This window comes from Rousettus aegyptiacus, unplaced genomic scaffold, assembly GCF_014176215.1.
Source record: "Rousettus aegyptiacus isolate mRouAeg1 unplaced genomic scaffold, mRouAeg1.p scaffold_m13_p_7, whole genome shotgun sequence".
NCBI lineage: Eukaryota > Metazoa > Chordata > Mammalia > Chiroptera > Pteropodidae > Rousettus > Rousettus aegyptiacus.
In genome coordinates this window covers 91640748-91665885 of record NW_023416310.1, presented here as the reverse complement: position 1 = coordinate 91665885, position 25138 = coordinate 91640748, and the positions used below count along the sequence as shown (strand labels likewise).

Below are 25138 nucleotides of genomic sequence, written 5' to 3'. Positions count from 1 at the left end.
CTAACTCCTAGTACTTGTTTCACACCACAATCGTGCCTCCGCCCTTAATCCTTATGTTAGTATCATCTTTAAGGTGATTTAAAAAAAAATCTTTAAAATTAATCTTTAAAAACTCCTGCAAGAACAAAGCAAAAACAAAACAAAAACTATACTTTTTTTTTTTGCTGCTAGGTAGGCATGGGTGACCAAATTCATTACATAAAATCAGACAGACCCTTTTTGCTTTATCCCATATACTATTACTTTATTTGAAAATCGTAAGTTAAAATCACCTGGGAGGTCACTTTGATGAATGTTCTTACTTATCATCAAATTCCATAAATCCTCTTGAAAAGAAAATAAGAGAGAAAAATATGAATTATAATTTAGACTGAATAGAAATGTTAGGATGATCTCTAGGGTGTCTTATAATGTTTGGTCCATATTTTTCTCCTCCAGATTTTCCTATGCCATAAAGAAATAAGATCAAAGATTTTCATAATAGTTCATGGTTGAAAAGCCATTTATGCATAATTACCTCTTTGAATCTGCAAATCTATTAGTTAGTTTTCTTCATATCTAAACTCCATATACCCATACATTTTGATTTATTTGTTCAGTAACATATCCCCAGCACCTAGAACAATGCCTAGGCATATACTATAAATTAATAAATATTTATCGAATGGAAAACCTGAATGAATTTTTATCTTTTTAAGCGCAGAGAGATTAAACAACCTGTCCAAGTCACATGGCTGGTAAACTACAAAGCAAAGTCTAAAACTTAGATCTCCAGAATCATGAATCAGTTCCAGAGCCACTATACTCTTCAAAGATTGGGTGTGGGGTAGCTCTGAAAGGTAAAGGTAAATAAGGTCTGTGAGGAGGTTATAGTCTAGTGGAGAAAACAGATGCATTAAGATACAAGTAATTTAAAACAATGAGGGGGAAAAGCTGTCATAAATGTTCCTACAAAGCATTATGAAATCCCAGAGTATAAGTATCTGAATTTTTTAACTGTAGAGTTCTGTGATGTTTTCACAGAGCTTGTCTTTGATTTGGACTTCAGAAAATGATTAGACTGGTCAGGTGAAGAGAATGGGGTTGGGGGTTGGGGTTGGGGCCAGGCATTGCTGGCAGAGAGAAAAGCATGTGCAAAAATATCAGCAATTTATACGAACAAGGTCTGCTCTGAAACAGAATCCATTTGTCATTAGGGCATCAGGTGCTTGGCTACAGGAGCAAGAGAAATGATTAAAAGACATGTTGACATCAGGGAAGAGCCTTTAACATCAACTGAATGTACTTGCTCTGCTTTTGTAGGCAAAGGAAATTCACAAAAGGGTTTTAAGCGTAGGAATCAAATCTGCATTTTTGTTAGGTAATTCTGATAGTAGGTTAGTGGATGGATTGGAGTGAAGGTAGATAAAAACAGTGAAACTAATTACAGATCTAATAAAAAAGATCTCAGAAAAGAGATGACAAAGGACTTGACTAGGCCGACGAGTCAGTGGAGTTAAAGAAAAGGAATGGTGTAGTAAAAAAGTTAAGGGTAGATTATTCAGCAAGTGGGTGAAGGTGGTGATGAGCAGGAAGGGTCCAAGGAGACCCTGAGGTTTTAGATTTTAAGGGACAGTGGATGTGACTTACTGAGAGATAAAGACACCAGAGGAGGAGCAGGTACATAAGTGAGATGAGCGGCTTGGATTTAGATTAGTTGAACTTGAGGTGTTGATGGAAGATCTGAGTGGGGTGTTGTAGCAGGCAGTTGTTTCAGACTGGAGCTCAGGAAAAAGAGTGCGACAGACATCTGAAATCGAAGCTCGTTAGAGTCTAAGTAATATTCCCAGTATGAAAAACCAAGCAGGCTACATTTGGAGCCTTGAGGAGCAATGATGTTTAAGAGGCAGATGCATGAAGAAAAGTCATAAAAAGAATGAGAAAGAATGGCTAGAGGTAAGAAGAGAACCAGAAAAATGTCTTGTCCCGAAAGCCCAGGCGGAGGAGGAAAATTCAGAAGAATTATAGGCTTCTCAAAGGTGACTGGAAACTGGTTTACATAGCTCTAAAGTATCTAGAAGGCATGTTGAGGGAGCAGGTGGAGGGAATGAGCCGGTCGATTCACTGTTCTAAAAGTACATATCCAGCATTTCTTATGTGCCTGACGCAGTACTTAGGCATCGGCTATATTGAAGTAAATAAACCAAAATTTCTTCTTTCTGCATGTCAGCGCCGAGCTGATCACGAAGGGAAGGCTTTGGTGGTGAGACGTCCAGTTGAAAAAATGCACGAGGAGCCGACATGAGAACGAAATGGCAGGCACCAGCTTTATTGTGGGGAGTGCATGCTTTTTGGCTGGGCACCGCATGGGCTGTATATATGTCAGAGAACAACAGTGGCATTCAGCCACACATGAATAATAAACAATAAGCTGAGTCATACTTGCATAAGTTAGGCGCAGCCGCCTTACTACATTAATGTAACATTTTAAATCCAGAGTTCTGTCCCTAGCCATGAGCCTGGATCACAGCCAGACCTGGGACCCACACTGCAGTCTATGACTTCTGTCATTCTCTCTTTTCAATCAAATTTCACTAAGTCCTTTAAGGTCCAGATTGTGTCTCACCTTTGCCATAAGCACTGTGCTTAGCATCCTGGCCCCAGTGACAGCTCCTTTCTCTAGAAAGTACCTGTGATGTTTAACTGACATTTATCTTATGTAGCATTTTATCGTTGATTTAGCTCATGTCATCTTATCATAAAAACTGCAAATTCTTTGAGAAGAGATTTACAGTCTAGATTGTTCCTTCACAATTCCTGCCCTTACTTCGTACGTATTACATGTTTAGGAATACTTCTTAATGATCTCCTTCCATTCCCCTCTAACCTCCCAGCCCTGCCCCGGCTCATTTTTAAGGCTTTCCCTTTGACAGAGTGTGTGATACAGCTTACAAGGTTCTGTGCTGTAACAACAAGCTAAATAGATCAGTCTTTACTTTCAGATAGCTACATGATTAAAAATAGATCATTTGAGATGGTAATATAGGTTATAATGACACCATGGCAAGGTCAAGTGATAGAGAATAACCAGAGAATGAAAGAAGATGACATTAGTGCTTAGAATAGTTTTCTAGGAGGTGACTTTTAATGAACTGCAGGACAAAAGAACCAGCCGTGAGAATAGGAAAGAGTATTTTAGACAGAAATGAAAGCGAGGACAGAGAGCCTGAAATGTTTGTAAGTTTCAGGAACAGAAAGAACACCATTTACTCAGAATATAATGGAAGAGAAAATGGTAGAAGATGAGCTGCCTTTTCTGAACCCAGAGCTGACAGCAAGTCTTTGGTATTTCAGACAGTCAACTTTCAGGGTTAACAGAGAGAGAAAAAAAAAAGTTCTATTTTATCTCTGAGGAATTCCCCAGAGGAAGAATCAAAAGATCTATTCTTGTTCCAACCCCTTGCTTGTGATTTATAACAATATGAGTTCAACTGGAGTCTGATCTGTACTTTGTACATATGGGTTTTATTCTTACGGTTTACTTGTCAGTTTCCTCATTTACCAGTTGCAAAAGCAACCACCATCAAAAAAACAAAACAACGATACAAAAATGAAAGTCTGTAAGTTTCAACATTTGCACACGAGGACTGTACATAAATTCCTGTCCACCCACAATACATATTGATTTAATCAGATTCGAGATTACAAAAAGACCTTATTAGTTCTATACAGTAGTTCTTAATACACTATTTCATAGAGCCCTTTGAGAATCTAATAAAAGTAAAAAGCAATTTTTCCAGAAAAATGCAAATATTCACATCTACACAAAATACAGATACCAATTTAAAGGCTATGTGGATCTTTAAGGCACGCTCCTTCAAGGGCTTTCAAAATGTATTGTGTATCAGAATCACCTGAAAGCTTGTGAAAAAGCATAGCTTTAGCCTTGTCCCAGGAAGGTGAAAGATAGGATGAAGGAACCTGCATTTTGTGTTACGTTCTCAAGGGAATTCTGAAGCAAGTGGTTAAGAGGCCACACTTCGTCAAACTCTGCTTAGAGGTCTATGAAGGACAGAATTAGAGAGCAGAGGTTCAGAGAGGTAGAGTTTGAAAGTACCTGGAAATTCAAAAGAACAAATTCTATCTTGGAGAGCTGAATTTGGGAAGATTAATGTGGGGAAAATGAAGAATGGGGTGGAGTAGAAGTAAAAATCAGAGCTTTGTAGGCCAGAATCAGATGTATTAGAAGCTTAGAAGCAGATTGGGAACATTGGTAAAATTCTGGGCTGTGTAATCTGCCCCCAGGGCGGTCCCTCATGATTAAAACACTCATACGATTCAGTCTGTAGATTGTCTCTAAAAAGAGATTAGCCACTGTCTGCTACATCTCCTGAGTTACTCAAATGAGAATAAAGGCAGGACTCATCCCAACTGTAACTAACAAATACACAATTACCCACCACTTTCACCAAAGAACTGCAGTGCCTGCACTGGGTAGGTGCTTTATTCCTTTAATTTTACTGATGAGCAAACTAAGACACAGAGAGAGGGAGCGCCTTGCCCGAAATCACACAGTAGAGTAGCATCTGTGTCAAGACCAGAACCTGGCTTTCTGTCCCCTGGTCTAGTGCTCTTTATCCCCGTTACTTGGTCCTGAGATTAAAAAGCATATGTTTATAGAACCACTTGAGGGGAATGTGCTCACCCCAAAAGACTTCAGGGAAATTCATTCAGGTGCAAATAGAGCTTAAGTACTTTACAATTAAAACAATACACGGGCATGTGCAGTACTTGTTTCTCACTCGTTTTAATGCCTTGCGGTCATTGCCAACGGTGAACTAGACAAAAGCAAGGCTGTCTCAGCGCTTACGTTCTTCTCTGGTCACCGAGTGGAGGATGAACTCCACTGCGTTCTCAATGATCTCTTGACCCAAGAGGTGTAGGAACCGGGGGAGCTCCGGCTCTGGTTTTTTGCCTGAGTCATCAGGCTTGTCATCAGGCTTGTCATCGGGCTTGTCATCGGGCTTGTCATCAGGCTTGTCGTCTGGTTCGTGGTCTGGTTCGTGGTCTGGTTTGTGGTCTGGTTTGTGGCCTGCTTTGTGGTCTGATTTGTCATCTGAAAAACACAACAGAATCTTGGAGGAGCTTCTCAGCACCAAGACAGGGAAGCCCCCAGCACCTGTTACACTACCACTAACTATGGAGCCTCATGTAGTTGCGTTTATTAGTATTTAATACCTGCCCAGTGAAAATCTTCACATGCACTTATTTCATTTATTCCTGAAAACAATCGAGCAGACCAATAGACAGTAACTCTTTGGTAGATATTGGTTTCCTTCCTGGATGAGAAGACTTAACGGGCTCATGGAGGTTAAGTAACTTTGGCTCAGAGTTAAGCAGCTAGTGTATGCCAGTGCCGGGCCTGAAACACAGAATGCCTGATTTCATGTCTCCTTCTCCATGTAATCCCTGGGCCTGTGGTAATGGTAATAATAAGGATGAAATAATAATGGGTAGTATTTGTTTGGCACATACCCATGACAGGAAATTGGCATGCATTCATTGCCTCATTTAATTCTCACAAAAACCCTATGGGATAGGTAAAATTATTATGCCAAGTTAAAGATAAAGAAATGGAATCTGAGAAAGCTTTAGGAAGTGGTTCGATGTCACCGTGTTAGTAAGTGGCAGAAAGAGACTTCAATCCCATGTCTGACTGATTTTATAATCTGGATTCTTCAGCACTCAGCGATGAACTGCATAGTCTTTGACAGAAAAGTTGTGATCTAACCACGAGTGTGTTACAAGACTGAAAGAAATTAGTGTAACAATGACAATGAGGAGAAATTATATCACTTGTACATCAGCTGATAGTTCTAAAAATAATGATTTAAAAAATACTGTGTAATTTTACCCTTGACCAGTCTTATGGGATATGTAGTTTTTAACTCACTGGGCTAAGAAACTGAAAAAATGATTCGCAGGAGACTCACTAGAATAAGAAAAGAGGCTGAAACTATAACTGTAGGCCTCTCAACCCTGACTCTTAATCGACTGCCCTTTGGAATGAGACCAAGGATCCAGAGAGTGAGGCTGGGGACATGCAAGCTCCCTTGGGGGAGTCTGGCTTTAGTGAGTGGACTGAACGGTTGAGGGAATTAGAAGGAATGAAAGAGTGGCAGTTAGGTACATTTGGCCTCCCAGCTGGACCCAAAGATTAAGTAAGACTTAATCTTTTCATTTTATTAATAGCCTCACAAGTAGTGCTGCCAGATTTGGTAAGTAAAAACACAGGATGCCTAGTTAGAGTTGAATTTCAGATAAACAAAAAATAGTTTTCTAGCATAAGAATGACCCATACAATATTTAGGACATACTTAAACTAAAAAAAAATTAAAAAATTATTCATTATTTATTTGATATTCAGTTTTAACTAGGTGTCCCATATTTTATCAGGCAATCCCACCACAAGTTTTGACTCAGAAAGCCCCAACTTCTAGAAAATGTATCCCATGACTCTGAATTAAGTGAATATAACTAACTTTTTGTGTGGAGGCTCTCAATTTATGTTCGAAGTCTTGCGTTCTAAAATGGAAACTCTTAGTAAAAAAATGGCTTTCAATTTTGCAAACATTTATCGTTTACTATGCCACAATAAAAGAGTTGATAGAAGCACCGGTCTGGGACCTATTACCAAAACTAATATGGCAATCACCAAGTATTCCTTCATTCGGCTGTTGGCTTCTCCAAGTATTTTCTTTGAGCCCTACTATTATATACGTGGCATATGCTAAGCGTTAAGGTAAAAATGGACATGTATAGATGTGACCCGACCCTCAAGTAAAGTTCAGGGCAACCACAGTGACCAGCATTGCTTTGTTTTCCTCACGGGGAGGGGAGGGAATGAGAATGAATGTTTGCGATATGCCCATTATGCAGGTGCTGGATAGCGCTTCCGTCCTTATTCAGTTCAGTGACGATACTAGAGTTTTACAGGAGAGAAAACAGACACTCACGGAAATTAAATGACTCACCTAAAATCACACATCTAGAAAGTGGCTGAGCCAGGTTTTGACCTAATTCTTTTTTTACTCCTTAGACCACGTTATTTATGTGATATACTACTGCCTGTCAGCGATTGTCCCCCGAAGACACTTATCAGGGAACAGCACACCAGTTCCTTGCATGAAAAGTGAATTCTTTTTCTCCTGTGTTCCGATCCGCCTGCTTGCATAACCATTTTTCAACTTATTATTTTAACGTGACACTAAATGGTAGCTTTGCAATATGCAAGGAGCACTGGATGTGTGCTCTGGATGGAGCATGTGTGACAATCGGATCCTTGGCCCCAGTCCTTGGACCATGTATATACTGAGAGGTATTAGGATGTGGTGGGTCGTATGTTTTGGAGTTTGATTTCTGTCCTCAAAAAATTAACCGTGCCGTCTTGCACACAACACTTTACCACTCTGTTTCCTCATTGTGTTATTGTCAGGATTAAAAGATATTTCGACTACCTTTCATGTATATTATATCTATGTATATATTACATATGTTATATATATATACTAGGCCTAAGGTAAGCTCACAATAAATGCTTGCTTATAGTATTACAATTATTAATAATAATATCAAAATGGTTCATAGTAACTTTCTCCTCTAGTGCTTTAGGACATTATGAAAAATTTTAAAGTGCTGTTAAAATATTAAGAAAATTGAAAATGTTGGACAATGAAACAAAAGTTAATAATAATAAAATTGAGAAATTTGACATTCTAAAAACAAATTATCAAAGCCAATAGTTGAATATTTTCTCTTTTAAATATAATAGGAATAGCCTTTGTTTACATTAACTATGTTATTGAGTTTCTTTGTTCATGTAATCATTAAGTTCTGAAAAATTACAGTAGTGCTGATGCTTGTACAGTTTTTATAGTTTACAAAGTGATACGAAAGCATGTTCATTTGATCTAATGCAGTTGATAGTTATTCTGTTTTACAGATGAAGAAACTGAAGATAAAGCCATGAAGTAATTAAACCAGTTTCGGAGTTTATGCGACCTTTCCCTTTCCTGGGGGTGATCACTTTAGGAGTAGAAGGACGTAGTAGCCTCTGAGGCCATCTCTACAGTGATTCTGCTGGAGTGTCTGCCTGTGTGTTGTGCCAGTGGACAGTCCATGGCTGAGCATGTGAGTTCTGCCGAGTTACATTTAGAAGAGTCTAAAAGGCGGTATTTGCACTGTCCGTGTTCCGTGACCTATCCTTCTGAACAGAGACAAGTCAAGAGCTCACCATCTTCTGCAGACCAAAAATAAATTAATGAGCATTCTGCATGCTGCCTTGCAGTTCTCTATGTCTTGGAACAGACATGAAAGAAGTAGATGCTTAGTTATAATGGAAAGGATCGAGAGACTGAGGTTTCAGGCCCCGGTGTGCCACTGCTACCTGTGTCTATGCCCAAGTAACTTTCCCTCTGCAAGCTTGGTTTATTAACCTGCAAAAAAGGAAATGATAAAATTGCATTTATACCTAAGAATATTATTATAAGAATCAAGTGAGATAATGCATGATAATAATTAGTATTTATTGGGTGCTTATTATGGACCAAATACTGTCCCAGTTTGTTTTGTCTCTTTAATTTTCATAATAATTATATGAGGAAGTTAATTAATGACATTTTTCTTTACATGTAAGGTCCAGAGAGATTAAATAACATGTCTGAAGTCATGATCAGTGGTAGAGCCAGGCTTAGGAGTCTTATTCCAGAGTATATACTCTTCACCATTAAACATTATTAGTTTTAATCATGAAAAAATAAACACCTCTGGTTCTCAAGGGATTTATAATATAATAGTTTGGCTATATCACATGAATATATACGAAGAAGATTATTTCAGACTTCATACATTCTTGGAGGATAGAGGCTATAACTGAAACACATTTAAAGAAAAATCTTACTTTCTTTTTGTTAGAAGATCTGCCTCTTATCTTCCAGTCCAGTGCCTAAAAGTCCCTCCCCCTCTATTTCTTTTATGTTCTGGATCAGTGCCACTAACTTCCTCTAATCATGGCTAACCACTGCACACTGCATGAAATGTATTTGGAAGCACTTACCAGCATAGCAAGTCAGGATAAATATAAGAAGTCCCAGGACACTGGTCATCCGAAGCACTGAGACAGCCATGTTTGTAGCACTGACTATTGGTGAAGATAAAGCGTTGCAATGTACCCAAAGCCTTGCCCCATTTATAGGACATTTATAGGTGACCTCATCTGCTATGGAATTTAGATTGTTGCACAAGATGTCTACATGGCTTGCTCTTAGATTTCCACTAATGAGCCCTGCCCCATCTTATCTTTCAAACCTAGTTTTTCATATAGGGAAAGAAAAACTCTTTTGGTTCTTCTAATGTGTACTTGTAAATGGCGCTGGAGTAACTCTTTTTGGAAGTAGTTCCGATGCCAGCAGTAACAATTAGGTGTGTATCAGCCAGAACTATTATTCTGTATCAAGGAAGAAGCATCAGATTAGATTGTCGAGGTGTGCCTACTTCCCTCCCTGTGCACTCTGCTTCTTTTCCCATGCTCAGAGCTAATTACTTGTGCCCACATGGGCATGCCCATTCACAACCCTATGCTTGTGTTCATGTTCTTTATTTTTTTCCTGGGACATCTTCCCCATCATCTTCCCTTGGAGCATTTCTACTAATTCCTTGGGCTCAGGTTCAAATGCCCCCTTCTTTGTGAAACCCCGCGATGGCCATTCCACTGTATTCCAGTTAGTTGCTCTATCATCGGCCATGTAGAACCCTTAGCCTGTCGTTTGAGGACTAAGTACTTTAATAGTTCTTTTCTCTCTTAGCTTATGGAACTCTTAAGGTCAGACTTTTTTTTTTTCACTCCTGAATTCTTAAAGAGCCTATTATTGTGCTTGATGTTGGTCTCAGCTTTGACTGCCTTGGGAACTCATTCTGGTTTTTCCAGAAAGAACTAGGTGTTTCTCTCATGTACCTAAGAGGTGCATGATTAAATGTCTCCACCAATGGGCAGAAGGCTATCTTTTTCACAATTAAATACATATTACTCAAGGCATATAGCAAACATTAAACAAAAAAGAAAGAAACAATAAAATTATTGCATACAGGCCTCTCCAACTTATCTTCTCATGAAGACTCTGATTCTGTCTCTCCTGTACGAAGAGTTGTGATCTAGAGATCGTGGTCCATGGTGGAAAGCTTTCAACAAGCTAGATTTATGCCATCAGGCTCACTGCTTAGGACTGAGCACTGTGCATGCCCAAAGGGCTAGTGGAGAAATAACATTCAGGTGTTTTCTATTAGACACATCATGGGCCCTGGCATGTGCCTGGATTTGCCTGGGAAAGAGTAGTAATCGGTACCTTTTACCTTGTACAAGCTTTGAGCCCTCAGCCCAGAGGGGGCATATTTTTCTAATTCATCACAAGAACAATGTACAGGCAAGCCAAAGCTCTGGATATTGCAGCCTAGGAGTGAGGCCTGCTGGCTTCTCAAAGATATCAGCTAAAAGGGGAATGCAGACGAGTCCTGAATCAGATGCTCTTGGTGGTCTGGTGTCAAGGAAATAGCAGCATCCTGAGGGTCAGGATAGCTGGCTTCTCTTCCTGTCAGTACCATGACTCCACTGTGAGACCCTGATTAAGCACCTACCAGGCCGAACACTCAGTTTCTCTGTTTGCTGTGTTCTCTTTTCTTCCCGTGGCTTATTCCTTTTAGCCTCAGATTTTGGCTAAAATATCTTTTTTATTTTTTATTTTTTGGTGAAAACTGTGGCCCTCTAATCTAACACAGATCCCTATGTTATGACCTTTTATACATTTTGTGATCTTCCTTTTTAGCACTTCAATATTATTTTTTATTTGATTATTTAATGTCTCTTTTCTCAAGATGTCAAAATCCAGGATGGAAGGATTCTATTCTGTGTTGTTCACAGAGACAGCACTGGGGTTTAGGACAGTGCCTTACACACAGATATACATTGAATATCCAACAAATATGCACTAAATAGGAAAATTAATGAATAATTTTGGGAATTGAAGCCTGGACTCATGTAATAGTTCTTTCAGTTATTATCTGCGTGACTCTGGAAAATGACTGATACATCTCTTCGTCTCAGTTTCCTCATCTGTAAAATTAGGACATATAATTTTCTGCCTACTTACCTGCACTGTTTTAAGGATATAGGAGGTAACAGATAAAATGCCTGATAAACTATAAAGAATGTATTCCATATTAATATAAGCTATCACTTATCATCCACTGGCATAAGCAAATAAATTTGACTTTAACTAGAGGAGAAACTGAGATTATGAGAGATGATTTGACTCAGCTGAGAGAGAAGGATGAGGACCTTCTTCCAAAATGCCATTCTATTTGATGAGGAGATGTGAGAACAAAATGAATGTGGAATGTTTTAATTCCTGTGGACATTTCCATGCATAAGTACAAGTCATCAGAGTCCTTAGGGTAGGAAAGATTTACAGTCTGGGTAGGAAAACTCATAGAGAGATTTTGATGTATGTGTTAGTGGTTAAAAGTATGGACTTTGGGTTCAGACAGAACTAGGTTTGAGTTTCAGAATATGATTTCTTTATGCCTTGGATCCAATGCATATAAAATAGGAATAATAATATTTCTTAGAGTTGTTATGAAGATTGGTTTAGAAAATAACATGCAAACAGCGCAGTGCCTTGTACATATTAAGTGAAAAATAAAAGATAGACTTGTGATCCTATCCTATCCTATCCTATCCTACCCTATCCTGTTCTACCTTGGGTTGTCCCAGAGGACGGAGTGACAGTTGGCCATGCAAACAGCCTTAGGGCTAATAATGATGATGATGATGATGATAATAATAATAATAATAATAATAGGCTACTGTTAACTCTGGCCAGGTATCAAACTAGATGCAACATATCAACAAAGATGTTGGAAGGCTGCTATTGTTATCCTAATTTTATATGAGGAAATTCAAGCTTGGAGGAGTAAAGTAATTTGTCCAGGGTTACAAATCATGTATGACCCAGAGCAAGGAACCCTGTTTAAGGACATGCGATTTCAAAGTTCGTGCTCTTAACTATTATATTATGTTGTGCTGATATTTGCTCAGTGCAGCTACTGGCAAAAAGCCTGGGTCAAGCAAGGAGCCCTGCAGCCTTTGTCCTGTTTTTTCACAGATTCATTTGTGTCTCCTCTGTTTTTGCCATTAGTCCCTAGATTTCCCATTACCTTCTCAATGAAGGTCTGGCGCACATCATTCACCTCTTGTATTAGCTCAGTTTGATGTATCAGAAGTGCAGGGTACACTTGCAGAAAGCATCTTGGCAGAAAGTAAACTGGAAATACAGCTATAGAATAAAATACAAGATGTTCAATTAAATTTGAATTTAAATAAACAGTAATTATTTTAGTATAAGTATGTCACAAATATTTAACAGGACATACTAAAAAAAAAATTTGTTGTTTAGCTGAAACTGAAATTTAATAGGGCATCCTGTACTTTTATTTGCTGAATCTGGCATTCGTACCTATAGAGATCCTCATGAGTGTTTTCTTACATTAAACCTCAGATCAGGAGTGAAGGACAAGATTTAGAAGGTCAAATCAATGCTAGAAGTATGTATGTGAAAAGTTAAAATCATGTATGGAAAATAGAAGTTTTTGAAGGGCTCCAGTTGATCTTTAATATCACATCTGGAACATGTTTTTCCCATATATTCCTCATAAGAAATTCATTAGCCCTTTTCTTGTTCTTGGTTCACTCCAGCTAAATTTTCATTCCAGCCCTGGAAAGAATGCATGTGGCTTCAGGTAGGCCTCTCATTCCCATGATGCCCATATACTGAGGAAGGTCCGTAGTCTTTGTCACCCAATCACCTTTCTACACATAGCTTATAACTTAGTCAATCCTCATGACACTAATCGATTTGTTGATTTCTTATTCGTTGGACATTTACTGAGCTTGCACTATTTACCAGGTGCTCTGCTAGACACTGGAGACAAGAAAATACAAAACAACAGTTCCTGACCTCACGTTTTGCTGAGGATGCAAACATGTAATCAAATAATTGCAATTGAAATATGAGAACTGCTAATGGAGTAAGGAACAGATTATCAGGGAGTGGTTAACATTGCCTGGGAAGCAATCATGAAGGTATAATTTGTTTGGGCCCTTGAAAATGGGTTAGCAGGTATCACTGTGCCAGCAAACTATGGGGAGGACACTTTAGGTAGGAAGAATGACATCTGCAAAGGCACAGAGGCATGGAAGAGCATGGAGTATTTCTAGGAATGAACCTTCAAATTCTTCAGTGTTGATATTAGAAGTAAAAATTAAAGTGCGCTCACTGAATCTTGAAACGTGTTTTTATTAATGAACATGCCAGGAAGAGATAATGGAGAGAGAGAGAGAGAGAGAGAGAGAGAGAGAGAGAGAGAGAGAGAGAGAGAGAGAGAGAGAATGAGAGAGAGAGACAGAGAGAGAAGAGGAAGCAGAGTACTGAAAGGTGGGTGGGTGAGGGGGTGAGTAAAAAATCACAAATCATGAAGTACTGCAGCCCATAGTTAGTTTTTCCTCTGTTATTTCCCTATGATAGTCTCAGCTGAGCAGTTGCCATCCATCCAGTTACCTAAGTTAGAAATGTGAATTTTCTTTAGCTCTTTTTTCACCGCAAAATTCATTTATTTGCTCACTAAGTCCTGTTGATTCTCTTCTTAATTTATGAAATTCTCTTTATTTTGACAATAAGTATCATAGCTTAGGACTTTGTCTTGACTATTCTAATAGTGATCTCGTCCTCCTGATGTTTGCCTCCCCCTCCTCCTCAACATTGCTGTGGTTTTCATTCTTCTAAAACATCATTATGTGTACTTCCTCTGTCATTTTCCTTCTCTAATAATTTCCATGTCCTTACTTCGCATAGAGAAAGCCCTTTATATTTTATTCTCACTCAATAGTTCCATCTTGATCTTAGCCGTAGTGTAGAATAAGTAAGTCTTAGAATGCAGGGTCTGCAGTAAGGCCTCTGGATTCCATCTCTGACTTCATCAGGGCCGGTATTTACCTGGCACGTACTGGAATGCTCGCGCTGCTTGTTTCTATCCAGTCCTCTATGAAGGATCAGTGTTTGTACCCTCACAGTTATATAATATAATTCTCCCAGTTCCCAATAGTGAAATTTGGCAAGTTGCTAATAATACTCTCTAAACTCGGTTCTTCACCTTTAAGATGAAGATAACAAGAGTGTCAGCCTCATAAAATTTTTATGAGAATGACATCATGCTATAAAGAGTTGTTGCTATTTGTATTATAACCTTCCATCATTTCCTAAGCATATACATTCCTCTATTATCTGACCAGGCATACTTCCAGACTGTTACTTATTCTATCACTCAGTTAGTTTTGCTTGGAATACCCAACCCCAACCGACCCATCTTTCAAATATTATTACATGCTTCAGGTAAACATCGTGACCACGTCCCTAACCTGTCTGTGGCAAAGATAATCACTCTGCTGTCTGCTCACTCTGTACACGTCTCTATTATTGTGTGTATTACATTGAAACATAAGTTATTATTTTATATCTGACAGCTTTATTAAGCTACAGGCTCCTAAAGCCTGAGTCATGCCTTCTTTACTCTCAAATACCTTTTGCCTACAACTACGACTGACAAGTAGATAGTGCTGAGTAAATGCAGTGAGAATTCAATGAATGCTCATTAAATGTGAGAATGGACAATTGGGGTCCATGGTTGGAGGTGATTCCAGAGCCCCACTAGAATGAGAGCCAAAGCTAAGGCCAATAGATGAGGTACAAAGGCAGTTAAGAGTCCAGTGGCATTTGTTTTTCTGGCAGCTAGAGCTATGGTTGAAGGAGGAGTCAACATTCTAGAAGATGTACTTGGTCATGCCTCACTTAGGCACATAGGATAGAATGAGGGGGACTTAAAAAAAATGCAGCATTAATTTATCATTAATTTAGCATTAAAGTCACATAATTTCTCCTAAATTATGAAGACACTAGCACTGAATTCAGAGCGTAAATATTTCTATGTCAGTCATACATAAGTTACTATGCCAGATGCAGGTATATAATACTTAAACCACAAGTTATTTCTGTTACCCAATGAGGTAGTGGATACACAATCGATTTGAAAACTGAAATGTTTCACTATAAATTAAAAACTACAAATTTAAGGAGTCTTATCTATTGAGTCACTAATGGAGATAAAATAGATCCATAAGAAGTAATCATTTATTCCAAAAGTAGGCAAATGGAAGAATAGAAAGAATAGATGGACTAAAAAGGAAACATTTGGCAACACTGTAGATTTTAACACACCATATTAATAATTCCACTAAGTGTAAACAATCTAAACACATAAGTAATAAGACTGAGATTGCCAGACTATAATGGATACAGAAAATCACTTTAAATATAAAAATATAGATAAGAGTAAGTGAATACAAAAGTATATATCATCAAACACTAGCAAACAAAACCTTGAGTGGTTATATTATTTTCAGAAAATATAGTATTCAGAACAAGAAATATTACCAGAGATAAAGAGGTACATTGCATAATCATAAAGGGATCAATTTATTGAAAAGATGTAGCAATTCTATATGTGTATACAACTAACAATTGAGCCTCAAAATTTATGCAGCCAAAACTGACAGACAAGAAAGGAGAAATATGCAAACTGACCATTATAGATGGAGACTTCAAAACTAGTCTCTCAGTTAGTGACCAACAAGCAGAAAATCAGGAATGAAACAGAAAACATGAATCCCACTATTAAGCAAATTGACCTAAATTACATTACAAAATAATCACCTCAAATAGTTGAATGCACCTTTCTTCCTTCCTTCCTTCCTTCCTTCCTTCCTTCCTTCCTTCCTTCCTTCCTTCCTTCCTTCCTTCTCTCTCTCTCTCTCCCTCTCTCCCTCTCCTCTCTCTCTCTCTCTCTTTTTGCATAGAAAACATTGTTCAAGATAGACTTTACTGGGTCATTAAGTACGCTTTAATACATTTAAGAGAATTGAAATAATGCAAAGTATGTTTTTTTTGTACTATAATGGAATCAAACTAGAAATTAAATAATCAAATATGTCAAAAGTCCTTAAATATTTGGAAACTAAACTTAAAAAGTCTTAAATAATCTGTAAGTCAAAGAGGATAACCTAAGAGATACTTAAACATTTTGAATTGGATAAAAATAAATATATAATAATTATGGGAAGCAGTTAACGCAATGCTTAGCAGTAAATTTATAACACTAAATACTTGTATTGAAAGAGGGAAATCAATGACTTCAGCTTCCACTTTAAGCAACTAGATAAAGAGAAAGTCAATCAAAAGAAATAACATAATAAAGATAGGAGCACAAACCAATTAAATTGAGAATGGAGAAAAATAAATAGAACCAGGATCTGGTCCTTCGAAAGAAAATAATAAAATTGACAAACATCGAGACAGACTTGTCAATGAAAGAGACAGGGAGAGAGAAGAAGAGAGAAGGAAGGATGGAAGGTACAATTTTCCAGTATCAGGACTGAGAAGGGGACATCATTATGGACCCCATAGTTATTAACAAATAATAAGGAATAAATAATATGAACAACTCTTTGTCACATGTCAACTTAAGGATTTATAGCCAGAATACACAAATCATTCTCAAAACTAAATAATTGGAAAATAATCAGATTAAAAAGAAAGAGCAAAATATTTAAACAGATATGTCATCAAAGCAGATATGCGAATAACAAATAAACACATGAAAAGATATGCTGCACCATTTATCATCAGAGAAAGTAAATTAAAACCACAATAAGGTATCACTACCCACTTATCAGAATGTAAAAAGCAAAAACTGATAACGGTATGTGCTATAGAGTGTACAGAAAACCTGGAACTCTCCATAGATTGCTGGGGAGGATTATGAAATGGAAAAATAGTTTGGCAGTTTCTCATAAAGTTAAGTATGTACTTAACCATATGACCTAGCAATCCCACTCCTAGGGGATATACTCAAGTGAAATAAATACTTATATTCAGACAAAAAATATACATGACTGTTTATAGAGGCTTTACTGGTAATAGTTCCGAACTGGAAATAATCCAGCATCCCCTCACTGGTGAATGGATAGACAAACTGTGGTCCATCTGCATGAATGAACACTGCTGAGCACTATAGGAATGAACTACTGATACATGCAACAGCGTGGATGAATTTCAAATGCATTATTTTAAAATGAAAGAAGCCAAACTCAAAATGCTGCATACTGTATAATTTTAATTTCATTTATATGATATTCGAAGAAAAACAAAATTATAGGGACAGGGAATAGATCTGTGATTGACAAGCATTGGGCAGGAAGGGAGGGGCTAACTATAAATGGGCATGAGGGGATTTTTCAGGATGATGGATGTTTTGTGTTCTAAGTGTGGTTGTAGTTACAAAGTTTTCTGTTTGGCAAGACTCACAAATTTTATATTTTATTTCTCACATGCATATTTAAATTATATGTAAATTGTTCCTTAATATTTTCCTAGATATACATAATTCCCTAATAAAGGGGAAAATGTCATTATAATAATAGCCTTGTAGATGGTGTTGGTGGTTGGAGTGGTTAGAATATGTAGTGGACTGATAACTTATATTTGCATCTCAGCTCTGCAGCTAACTTGATGGGTGATCTTTGGCGCTTTTTCCTCTTTGTGGGCCCAAGTTTTTCCATTTTTCCAATGAGAACATTGCGTAGGATATTGACTTGAGTACCTTCTAGCCATGGCATTCTCTGATGACTGAAGAGGTGATTTCCCTCTTTGCTTTTATATTCCCTCAATCTTTGAGACCAGGCACCCTGGCTACGGTCGGTCGGGGATGAGCTCATGTTCTGAGGCATTGCCATTCATGACAGGTATGTGTAGTGGATGCCTAGGATTAGAGTTAATCTGGCCACCACCCTTTATCCTTCATATGCTTTTTTCACTATGCTGCTTACGGCTGAGCTGTGAACAGCTGCCATCAGCAGCTACCCAGAGCCTGGGGATAAACCAAACCAAAACAAACCAAAACACAACAAAACAAAACATCTACCTTGCATACTGCTAGGCATCCTGTCTCTCTTGATGGAACAGCTTAATTCAGTTTAGTAAGAATAATTCTCATTCCTACCACCCTCTCTCATGAGAGAACTCATGCATTCCTCACAATTACTGACTTGAAACAAAGGTCAAGATGGATATAACTATAATTTTGTAAATTATTACAAAGATAACAAAAACAAACAGTGACAAAATTAAACAAACTAAAACGTGGGCATTTCAATTCACAAACATCATTCTAGTAAGGAGTAAAGCTCGGATTTGAAGTCAGTTCTAATTGATGCTAAAATCAATGATAAGAATGCATTTACTGGATTCGAGTTTGAAATACCTGGTTACTTCTCATATATTTATTTATTCATTCTGCATTTACTCATTTATCAACAAATACTTTCTGACCTATACTCAGAAAAGAGGACTTTACATGAGATAAGGAGTTGGAGAAGCCACTGAGAAATAAAGCCATGGGATGAGATTATTCAAGGAAAGTGGGTAGAATTAGCAGAGAAGAGCATTTACACAGAAGCTTGAGAAACATCAGTGTTTCAGCACACCACAAAGCCAGGAACCCTGTAGGAGAAGTTCAGAAACAGAAATCAGAAAGACTGAAAGAAAAAAGAGAAATTTAGATATAATAGAAACCAAGGGAAGAGGCTTTATGGAGGGGTAAACTGTTCTTTTGTGTTGAATGCTACTCAGAGATCAAGGAAGATCAAGACTGTGATGTTTTTTTCATCGAGTACCAAGGAGGTCTTCAGACACTTGCAGGAGGGCTAGTGTCATGGTGGTGATAAGCCTCAGTAGGTGGTATGAGAGTCGAGATAGGAGACCCATGAGGATAAACATCTACATCAGGGCTGGTTTCCTTATCTGTGAAACAGGTGTTTCAGAAATATATGACATGTAAAAAATCTCTAATATAAGGAAGAATATAATAAAGTTATAATCGACATACTGAGGAGAAAGGGAGAAATAATATTCTGCTTTTGCCAATTCTGCTGCTTTCATCTTAAATGTCCTGTTGAACTCATCACTGCATGTTATGTATTAAAATTTAAAGTTTCATGTGGTTGAAAAGCCTAAAATCAGGCAGAGGTTCCATTCAACTCATCATCTGCCTAAAGCCTCATTCTCTTGTCCCCCAAGTGTGCATCTACACTTTGCTTTTATACTTCTAAAGATGTATTAAAGATGTGTTGTTGTACCTATTACAACAATATAGGGGGTGCAACATACATAGACTCAGAAGTCAGAATGAGGTTTGAATGCTGCTCTACCAACGATATCTTGGGTAAGTTATTTAATCTCCCTAAATCTCCATTTTCTTATCTAGAATATGCAGATTATAATACCCAGCTCTCAGACTTGTCAACAGAATCAAAGCTGATGAGGCATGGAAGCAAAGAACACAGCCTCTAGCACAGGTAATGTGTTAAAAAATGATAGATATTTTTTATTGTTTTCTTTTTGACACCTTTCACTGGTGAAATATTTCTTAATTGTTCTGGCCTAAAATGTTTTCCTCCAGTTCCCAAATATTGGGCCTAGGTTTTGCCCTTGGACTTGAGTAGCTCTTCTGTCATTAGATCTTTCCTCCTCCATGGTAAACATCTCAATTTCTTCAAACTTTCCTCAAAAGCCATGTTTTAAAAGTCCCTCTCCATCATCGTTGCCGTATTTTGAATTCGCTCCAGGGTGTCTCTATCCCTTCAGAGCAGAGATGGTGGCATTTGATCTGCTAATTGAAGGATTATTACTAACCAAAGGCGTGATTTAGATGTGGGTTTGGAAGTGGGAGGAGTAGCAGGTACTAGGCATTGCTGGCTGAGGAAGCAGGAAAGATAGGAGCTGGGACACTATGGGACACGTTCAGAGATGGTGAGGAGTTAAGCTGCAGTGAGGCTGTGGCATGAGAAGCGTTTGAAACTAAGCTTGAGAATATAGGTTAGGGGGTGAGATAAGGGAGAGGCTTGAACGCCTTTTTAAGGAATGAATTCTATTCAGTTGACAACAGAGGTTCCTCATTGTTTTTGGAGTGAGTATGAGCCATGATTAGTCATTTTGGCATATTATTCTGGAAGTGGTATGAACGGCTGACAGAAGAGAAAAGAGAAAAATGGCAATGGTCCTTATCTGTGATATGAGAACAAATACTAACCAGTGTGACCAAGAAGTACGGAGCACACGTAAGGTCTGTGTTAGCTGTTCATAGGAGCACTTCGACTTTCCCTGATTCTTAGGTGAGTATGGACACACATGTCTGTTTTTAAAAACAAATACTAATATTATTATTTTTTTTTTACAAAACATTATTTTAAAATGCCAAGGAATGAGAAAATAGAAGGGGGGAATTCACAGTTCCATATAGTGTGATCAAAAAAATCTTCATAGGACAGGAGGCATTTGCTGTTGACTTATAAGGATGGCTACATTTAACTATGTGACAAATACTCCAGGTGGAAAGGACAAAGTAGACAAAGGAAGGTGGAAAGAAAACTGCAGGCTAATACCCCTGACGAATGCAGCACGGAGTAGAATGGTGGTTGTCAGGGGCAGTAAAGAAAGAAAGTAGGGGGAGGTTGGTCAAGGTGTACAGGGTTTCCATTGAGCAAGATGAATAAGTTCTGGAGATCGAATGTAGACTATGACTATAGTTAACAGTACTGCATAGTATACTCTAAATTTGTTGAGAAGGTGGATCTTAAGTGTTCTCACTACCACACAAAAATGATGATGACTATATGAAGTGATGGATGTATTATTTTGCTTGATATAGTGATTATTTCAATGTGTTTTATCGAATCATTTAGTTGTACACACCACATATATATAATTTTTAATCGTCAATTATACCTAAATAATGCTGGAAAGAAACAGTTCCATGAAAAGTAATAACTTTGAAGTTTTAAGAAGAGATTCATGAGGAACTAAACACAATACATATACTGTCATACAGAGTATTCAACCCATGAACTATGTGGCTGGGATTTATTTTTTCACTCCTACTCTCCAAACTACTCATATGAAAAAACAAATGCATAAACAATTTTAAAAAATATTTTAGCAACTTTCATTTGCTATTTTAAAAGTATGTTTGAAACATGAATAAAATTATCATTTAATCTGTATAAAATCAGTCATATTTTAATTGATGGCAGTTAAAAGATATTCTATCTGTTTATGTCATTAGCCATCCTGTCTTTGGGGCTCACCCTCAACTCCATTTCTCTAGTTCCATTTGCCATCTACCCATGAGGAAAAACCACCTAGATGTTGAAGAAACCCTTCAGTCTCCGTAAGTGCTCAACTAAATGTCTTTTTCTTCATCTTCCTCCTTTGCTTCTGTGTCACGATGAAGTCACTACTGTTCTCCTGATAATCAGCCAAGCTCAAAGCCAAGTCTAACAAATCGTAGTTCCACAATATCACTGGTTGTTATAGTCTCTGCTTATTTCTCACTGACAAGACTGTTGTTTAATTCCTCATTTTTTTTCTTACCTGGGCTAATAAAATGATTTCCTAATAAATTTCTTGCTTCTTGTTTTTTTTTTTTAATTCTCTAGTCCAATATACATACATGACCATCAGATTAATATTCCAGAACTATAGTTCTGACCACATTTTACTTTTAAAAAAATTGTTCAGACTCTGAACAACTGTTGAAGGGAAAGGAACTGTGAATGTGTATGAACAAGGATGGGGGTGGGGCGAAGTTAGCCTTCTGCCTTTCTGGACTCTGTCTTCTATTGTACTCTTTACTCTCTATAGCTTTCTGTTGGTGCAGAGTGGTATATCTATATTACTTTTTATTTATTTCCAAATCTCTTGCAAATTTTGGAACTGGGGATAGGGTGAGAAGAAAGAACAGAGAAATATAAGTTGTAAAGTAGAGGAGGAGGGGGTAACGAAAACCCTGGGTGACCGAATAGGTCCTTGATGAATGCCAGTCACTAACTGGGAAATTGAAAGCATAAATGGTATTTTAAAGAACTAGAATTTATAAGTATGGTTAAAGTGTAACTATTGACCAGTGTTCTTAGTGGCAATATCATTGCTGGGGACCTGGAAGTTCCAGAAAGGGAAATGCCCATACTCTATGTACGCCAATCTGAATGAAACCAAAATCAAAGTACTCAGTTTAGTAGCTAGTCTGCAAAGTCTTGAAAAATAGAAAATACATGACTTGCTTAACTATAAGATCACAGTCCTAAAAGTTGGGAAATTATTTCTTCTCTGCTGCAGCAAAACATACTTAGAATGATTTGGTAAGAAAGATATAACAAATATTAACTCTGATAATAAATATTAACTCATTTATTATGTTCTACTTCCTGAAATTTATCATATTAAAGGCATCAGGAAGTATCAAGTAAAACACTACTTTAATTTGGTATAATCCAGAAATTTTGACACATTGAAAAAAATTTCTTTTGTGTCCTTTCTTTCTTTCTCTCTTCTTTCCTTTCTTCCATTACTTCTTCTTTTCTGTCACAATAATTTGGGGAGATCTCTACCACCATTTCCACATATGGTAGTTTATGGATCTATATTGGAAAATTCAGAAGAGAAGGAAGATTTTGCCAGCAGCAGTCCTCTATAGCTGCTGGTCAGAACAACTCCCAGTGGTGGCTGTGTTTGCCAAAAGGAAGTGTCACATTTTACTAAAAGGGCAGAGGATTAGGAGCACAGTCCTTATGAGTTGTCTGACGTTGAGCAAGTCTCTGTCCCTCAATTTCTGTGACTTATAAGAGGGCGTGGGATTGGGCTGGTGACTTTGTCATGGTCTGGAATGCAAAGGTTATGTCTGAGCTGTGTAAAAACCTAATGCTGGAAATGCCTACTTGCCTTGGGTGAGCAGAGAGCCACGTGTTGGCTCCCAGGATATTCAGAGGTAAACTCTAGTGCTCTTGTTGGTTCACTTGGAAATGGTATTTTACCCAGTGAAAGCTGGACTTCTTCTCCCAGTGTAAGAATTGGAGAGTCCTGCATTTGGCTTGGAGAAAGCCTACTGACATAGATGAAGTGCCCAAACCTGTCCGGCTTGCTTAGAATGTGGATTTCAGAAATATGGCCACAGCCAGAATAAAGTGCAAAGCTTGTCTCAACAGGTATTTTGAAGTTGTTTCTCCTCCCACATAAAGTTCCCAAGCCTTAAATGTGAAGAAAAGAAGCATTTATTATGTTCTACTTCCTGAAATTTACTTTTTTGTATACTAGTAAATAGAACTGTATAAGTGAGTATATCCTGGTTTAGTGCAGTAGAAAAGGAAGGTAGATGGTGGTGCACCAGCAATTTTTGACAGGTAATTCAACAGGTGAGAAGGAGTGGGCATGGAGAAAGGGTGCTAAGGTCATGGAAAGGTTTGTGATTCATTCAAAGGAGAAGTTCTCCCCACCTAGATCCAAGACATAGGCCCAGGTACAGGAATCACAAAAAAGTCCCTCTTAAATGGATACTACAATGCAGTTTTTAAAAAATTTTTAATTAGTTTCAATTATACACTACATTGGTTAGACATCTATATAGTTAGTAAAATGATCCCCCAATTGCTCCCTCCCTCCCCTGACCCTCCACCTGGCAATGTATTAATGCCGACTGCATTCCCTATGCCGTGCTCCCCGTCCCTGTGACCATCCATCAGCTACTAATATGTACTTCTTTAACCCTTCACTTCATTCTCCCAGCCCCTCCCCTCTGTCCATCACCAAATTGTCCACTATATTCGTGAGTCTGTTTTTGATTCGTTTGTTCTATTTATTTCTTAAATTCTGCATATAAGTGAAATCATATAGTGTTTATCTTTCTCTGTCTGATTTAAATACCTTCTAGGTTTATCAAAGCAATATATTTTTCCTTTCCTTTCCTTTTCATATGTAGGGGTCTTTTTTTCTTATCCTTTCAGCCACTCTGTCTTTTGGTTGGAGCAATTAATTCTTTTCCATTTAAGGTACTTATTGATAGGAATTTAGTTGTCACCATTCTTTATTCTTGTTTTTGATACATGTTTTTTCTTCTTAAAGAAGTCTCTCCAACATTTTCTGTAACTCTTGCTTGGTGGTGATAAATTCCTTCAGTTTATTTTTAGTCTGGAAAGCTCTTTATCTGCCCTTTAACTCTAAATGATAGCTTTGCTAGATAAATTATTCTTGGTTGTATGTCCTGGGTCTTCACTCTGTTGAATATTTTTTTGCCAAGCCCTTCTGTCATGTATAGTTTCTTTTGAGAAATCAGCTGCCAGTCTTATGGGTGTTCCCTTATGTGTAATTATTTGTTTTTCTCTTGCTGCTTTTAATATTCTTTCTTTGTATTTAACCTTTGGCATTTTAATTATGATGTGTCTTGGTGTGGGCCTCTTTGGATCCCTGATTTTTGGAATTCTCTGAGCTCCCTGGGGTTTTATGTCCATTTCCTTCACTAGGTTAGGGAAGTTTTCCATCATGATTTCTTCAAACGGCTTTTCAACATCTTGATTTTCTTCAGTTACGCCAATCAGACAAATATTTGGAGACTTAATAGTGTCTCATAAATCATTTTTATAGTCTTGGCATCCTTTTTCTTGCCATTCTGATTGAGTGTTGTGATAGGCTTTCCTGTCCTCTAGGTAGGGCATGTGATCCTCTTCTTTATTCACTTTGTTTATTCCATTTAATATACTTCTCATCTTAGATAATGTGTTCTTCATTTCCCTTTTATAATTTCCATTTCCATATTTGTTTCTTTGTTAGACTTCTCTACACTTCCCAAAAGTTCATTGAGTATCTTTATAACCAGTGTTTTGAACTCTGCATCTGTTAATTACTTGACTCCATTATATCCGGATCTCTGTTCTGTTCTCTTATATGGTTTCTGCGTCTTCGTCTTCCCATTTTGTCTGCCTTTCTGTGTCTATTTCTATGTACTAAGCAAAGCTCCTAAGTCCCCTGATCTTATTAGTGTGGATCTGTGAAGTAGGTGTCCAGTGGCACAGTCCTGAGAGGGGTTCAGCTGCCGGCCAAGTTTAGCCTGTGGC

The 25138-nt window shown here is 37.7% G+C and overlaps 1 protein-coding gene across 1 annotated transcript; it reads right to left on the bottom strand.

The window, feature by feature from the left end:
• Positions 1-298: 298 nt before the first annotated feature.
• CUNH5orf46 (chromosome unknown C5orf46 homolog) lies at positions 299-9164 on the bottom strand. Its single transcript, XM_016150382.1, has 3 exons — positions 9095-9164; positions 4850-5023; positions 299-324 (listed from the first exon to the last, which is right to left on the bottom strand). Exons 1-3 carry the CDS (start codon positions 9162-9164, stop codon positions 299-301), a joined length of 270 nt encoding a protein of 89 aa, XP_016005868.1.
• Positions 9165-25138: the final 15974 nt, after the last annotated feature.

Bases quoted from the DNA above. Each gene is read 5' to 3' on its own strand.
- CUNH5orf46 (XM_016150382.1), bottom strand. From the start codon at position 9,164: ATGGCTGTCTCAGTGCTTCGGATGACCAGTGTCCTGGGACTTCTTATA. The intron at 5,024-9,094 runs GTAAGTGCTTCC...ACCACGAACCAG, and splicing joins TATCCTGACTTGCTATGCTG to ACGACAAGCCTGATGACAAG. The intron at 325-4,849 runs GTAAGCGCTGAG...TCTTTTCAAGAG, and splicing joins CTCGGTGACCAGAGAAGAAC to GATTTATGGAATTTGATGAT.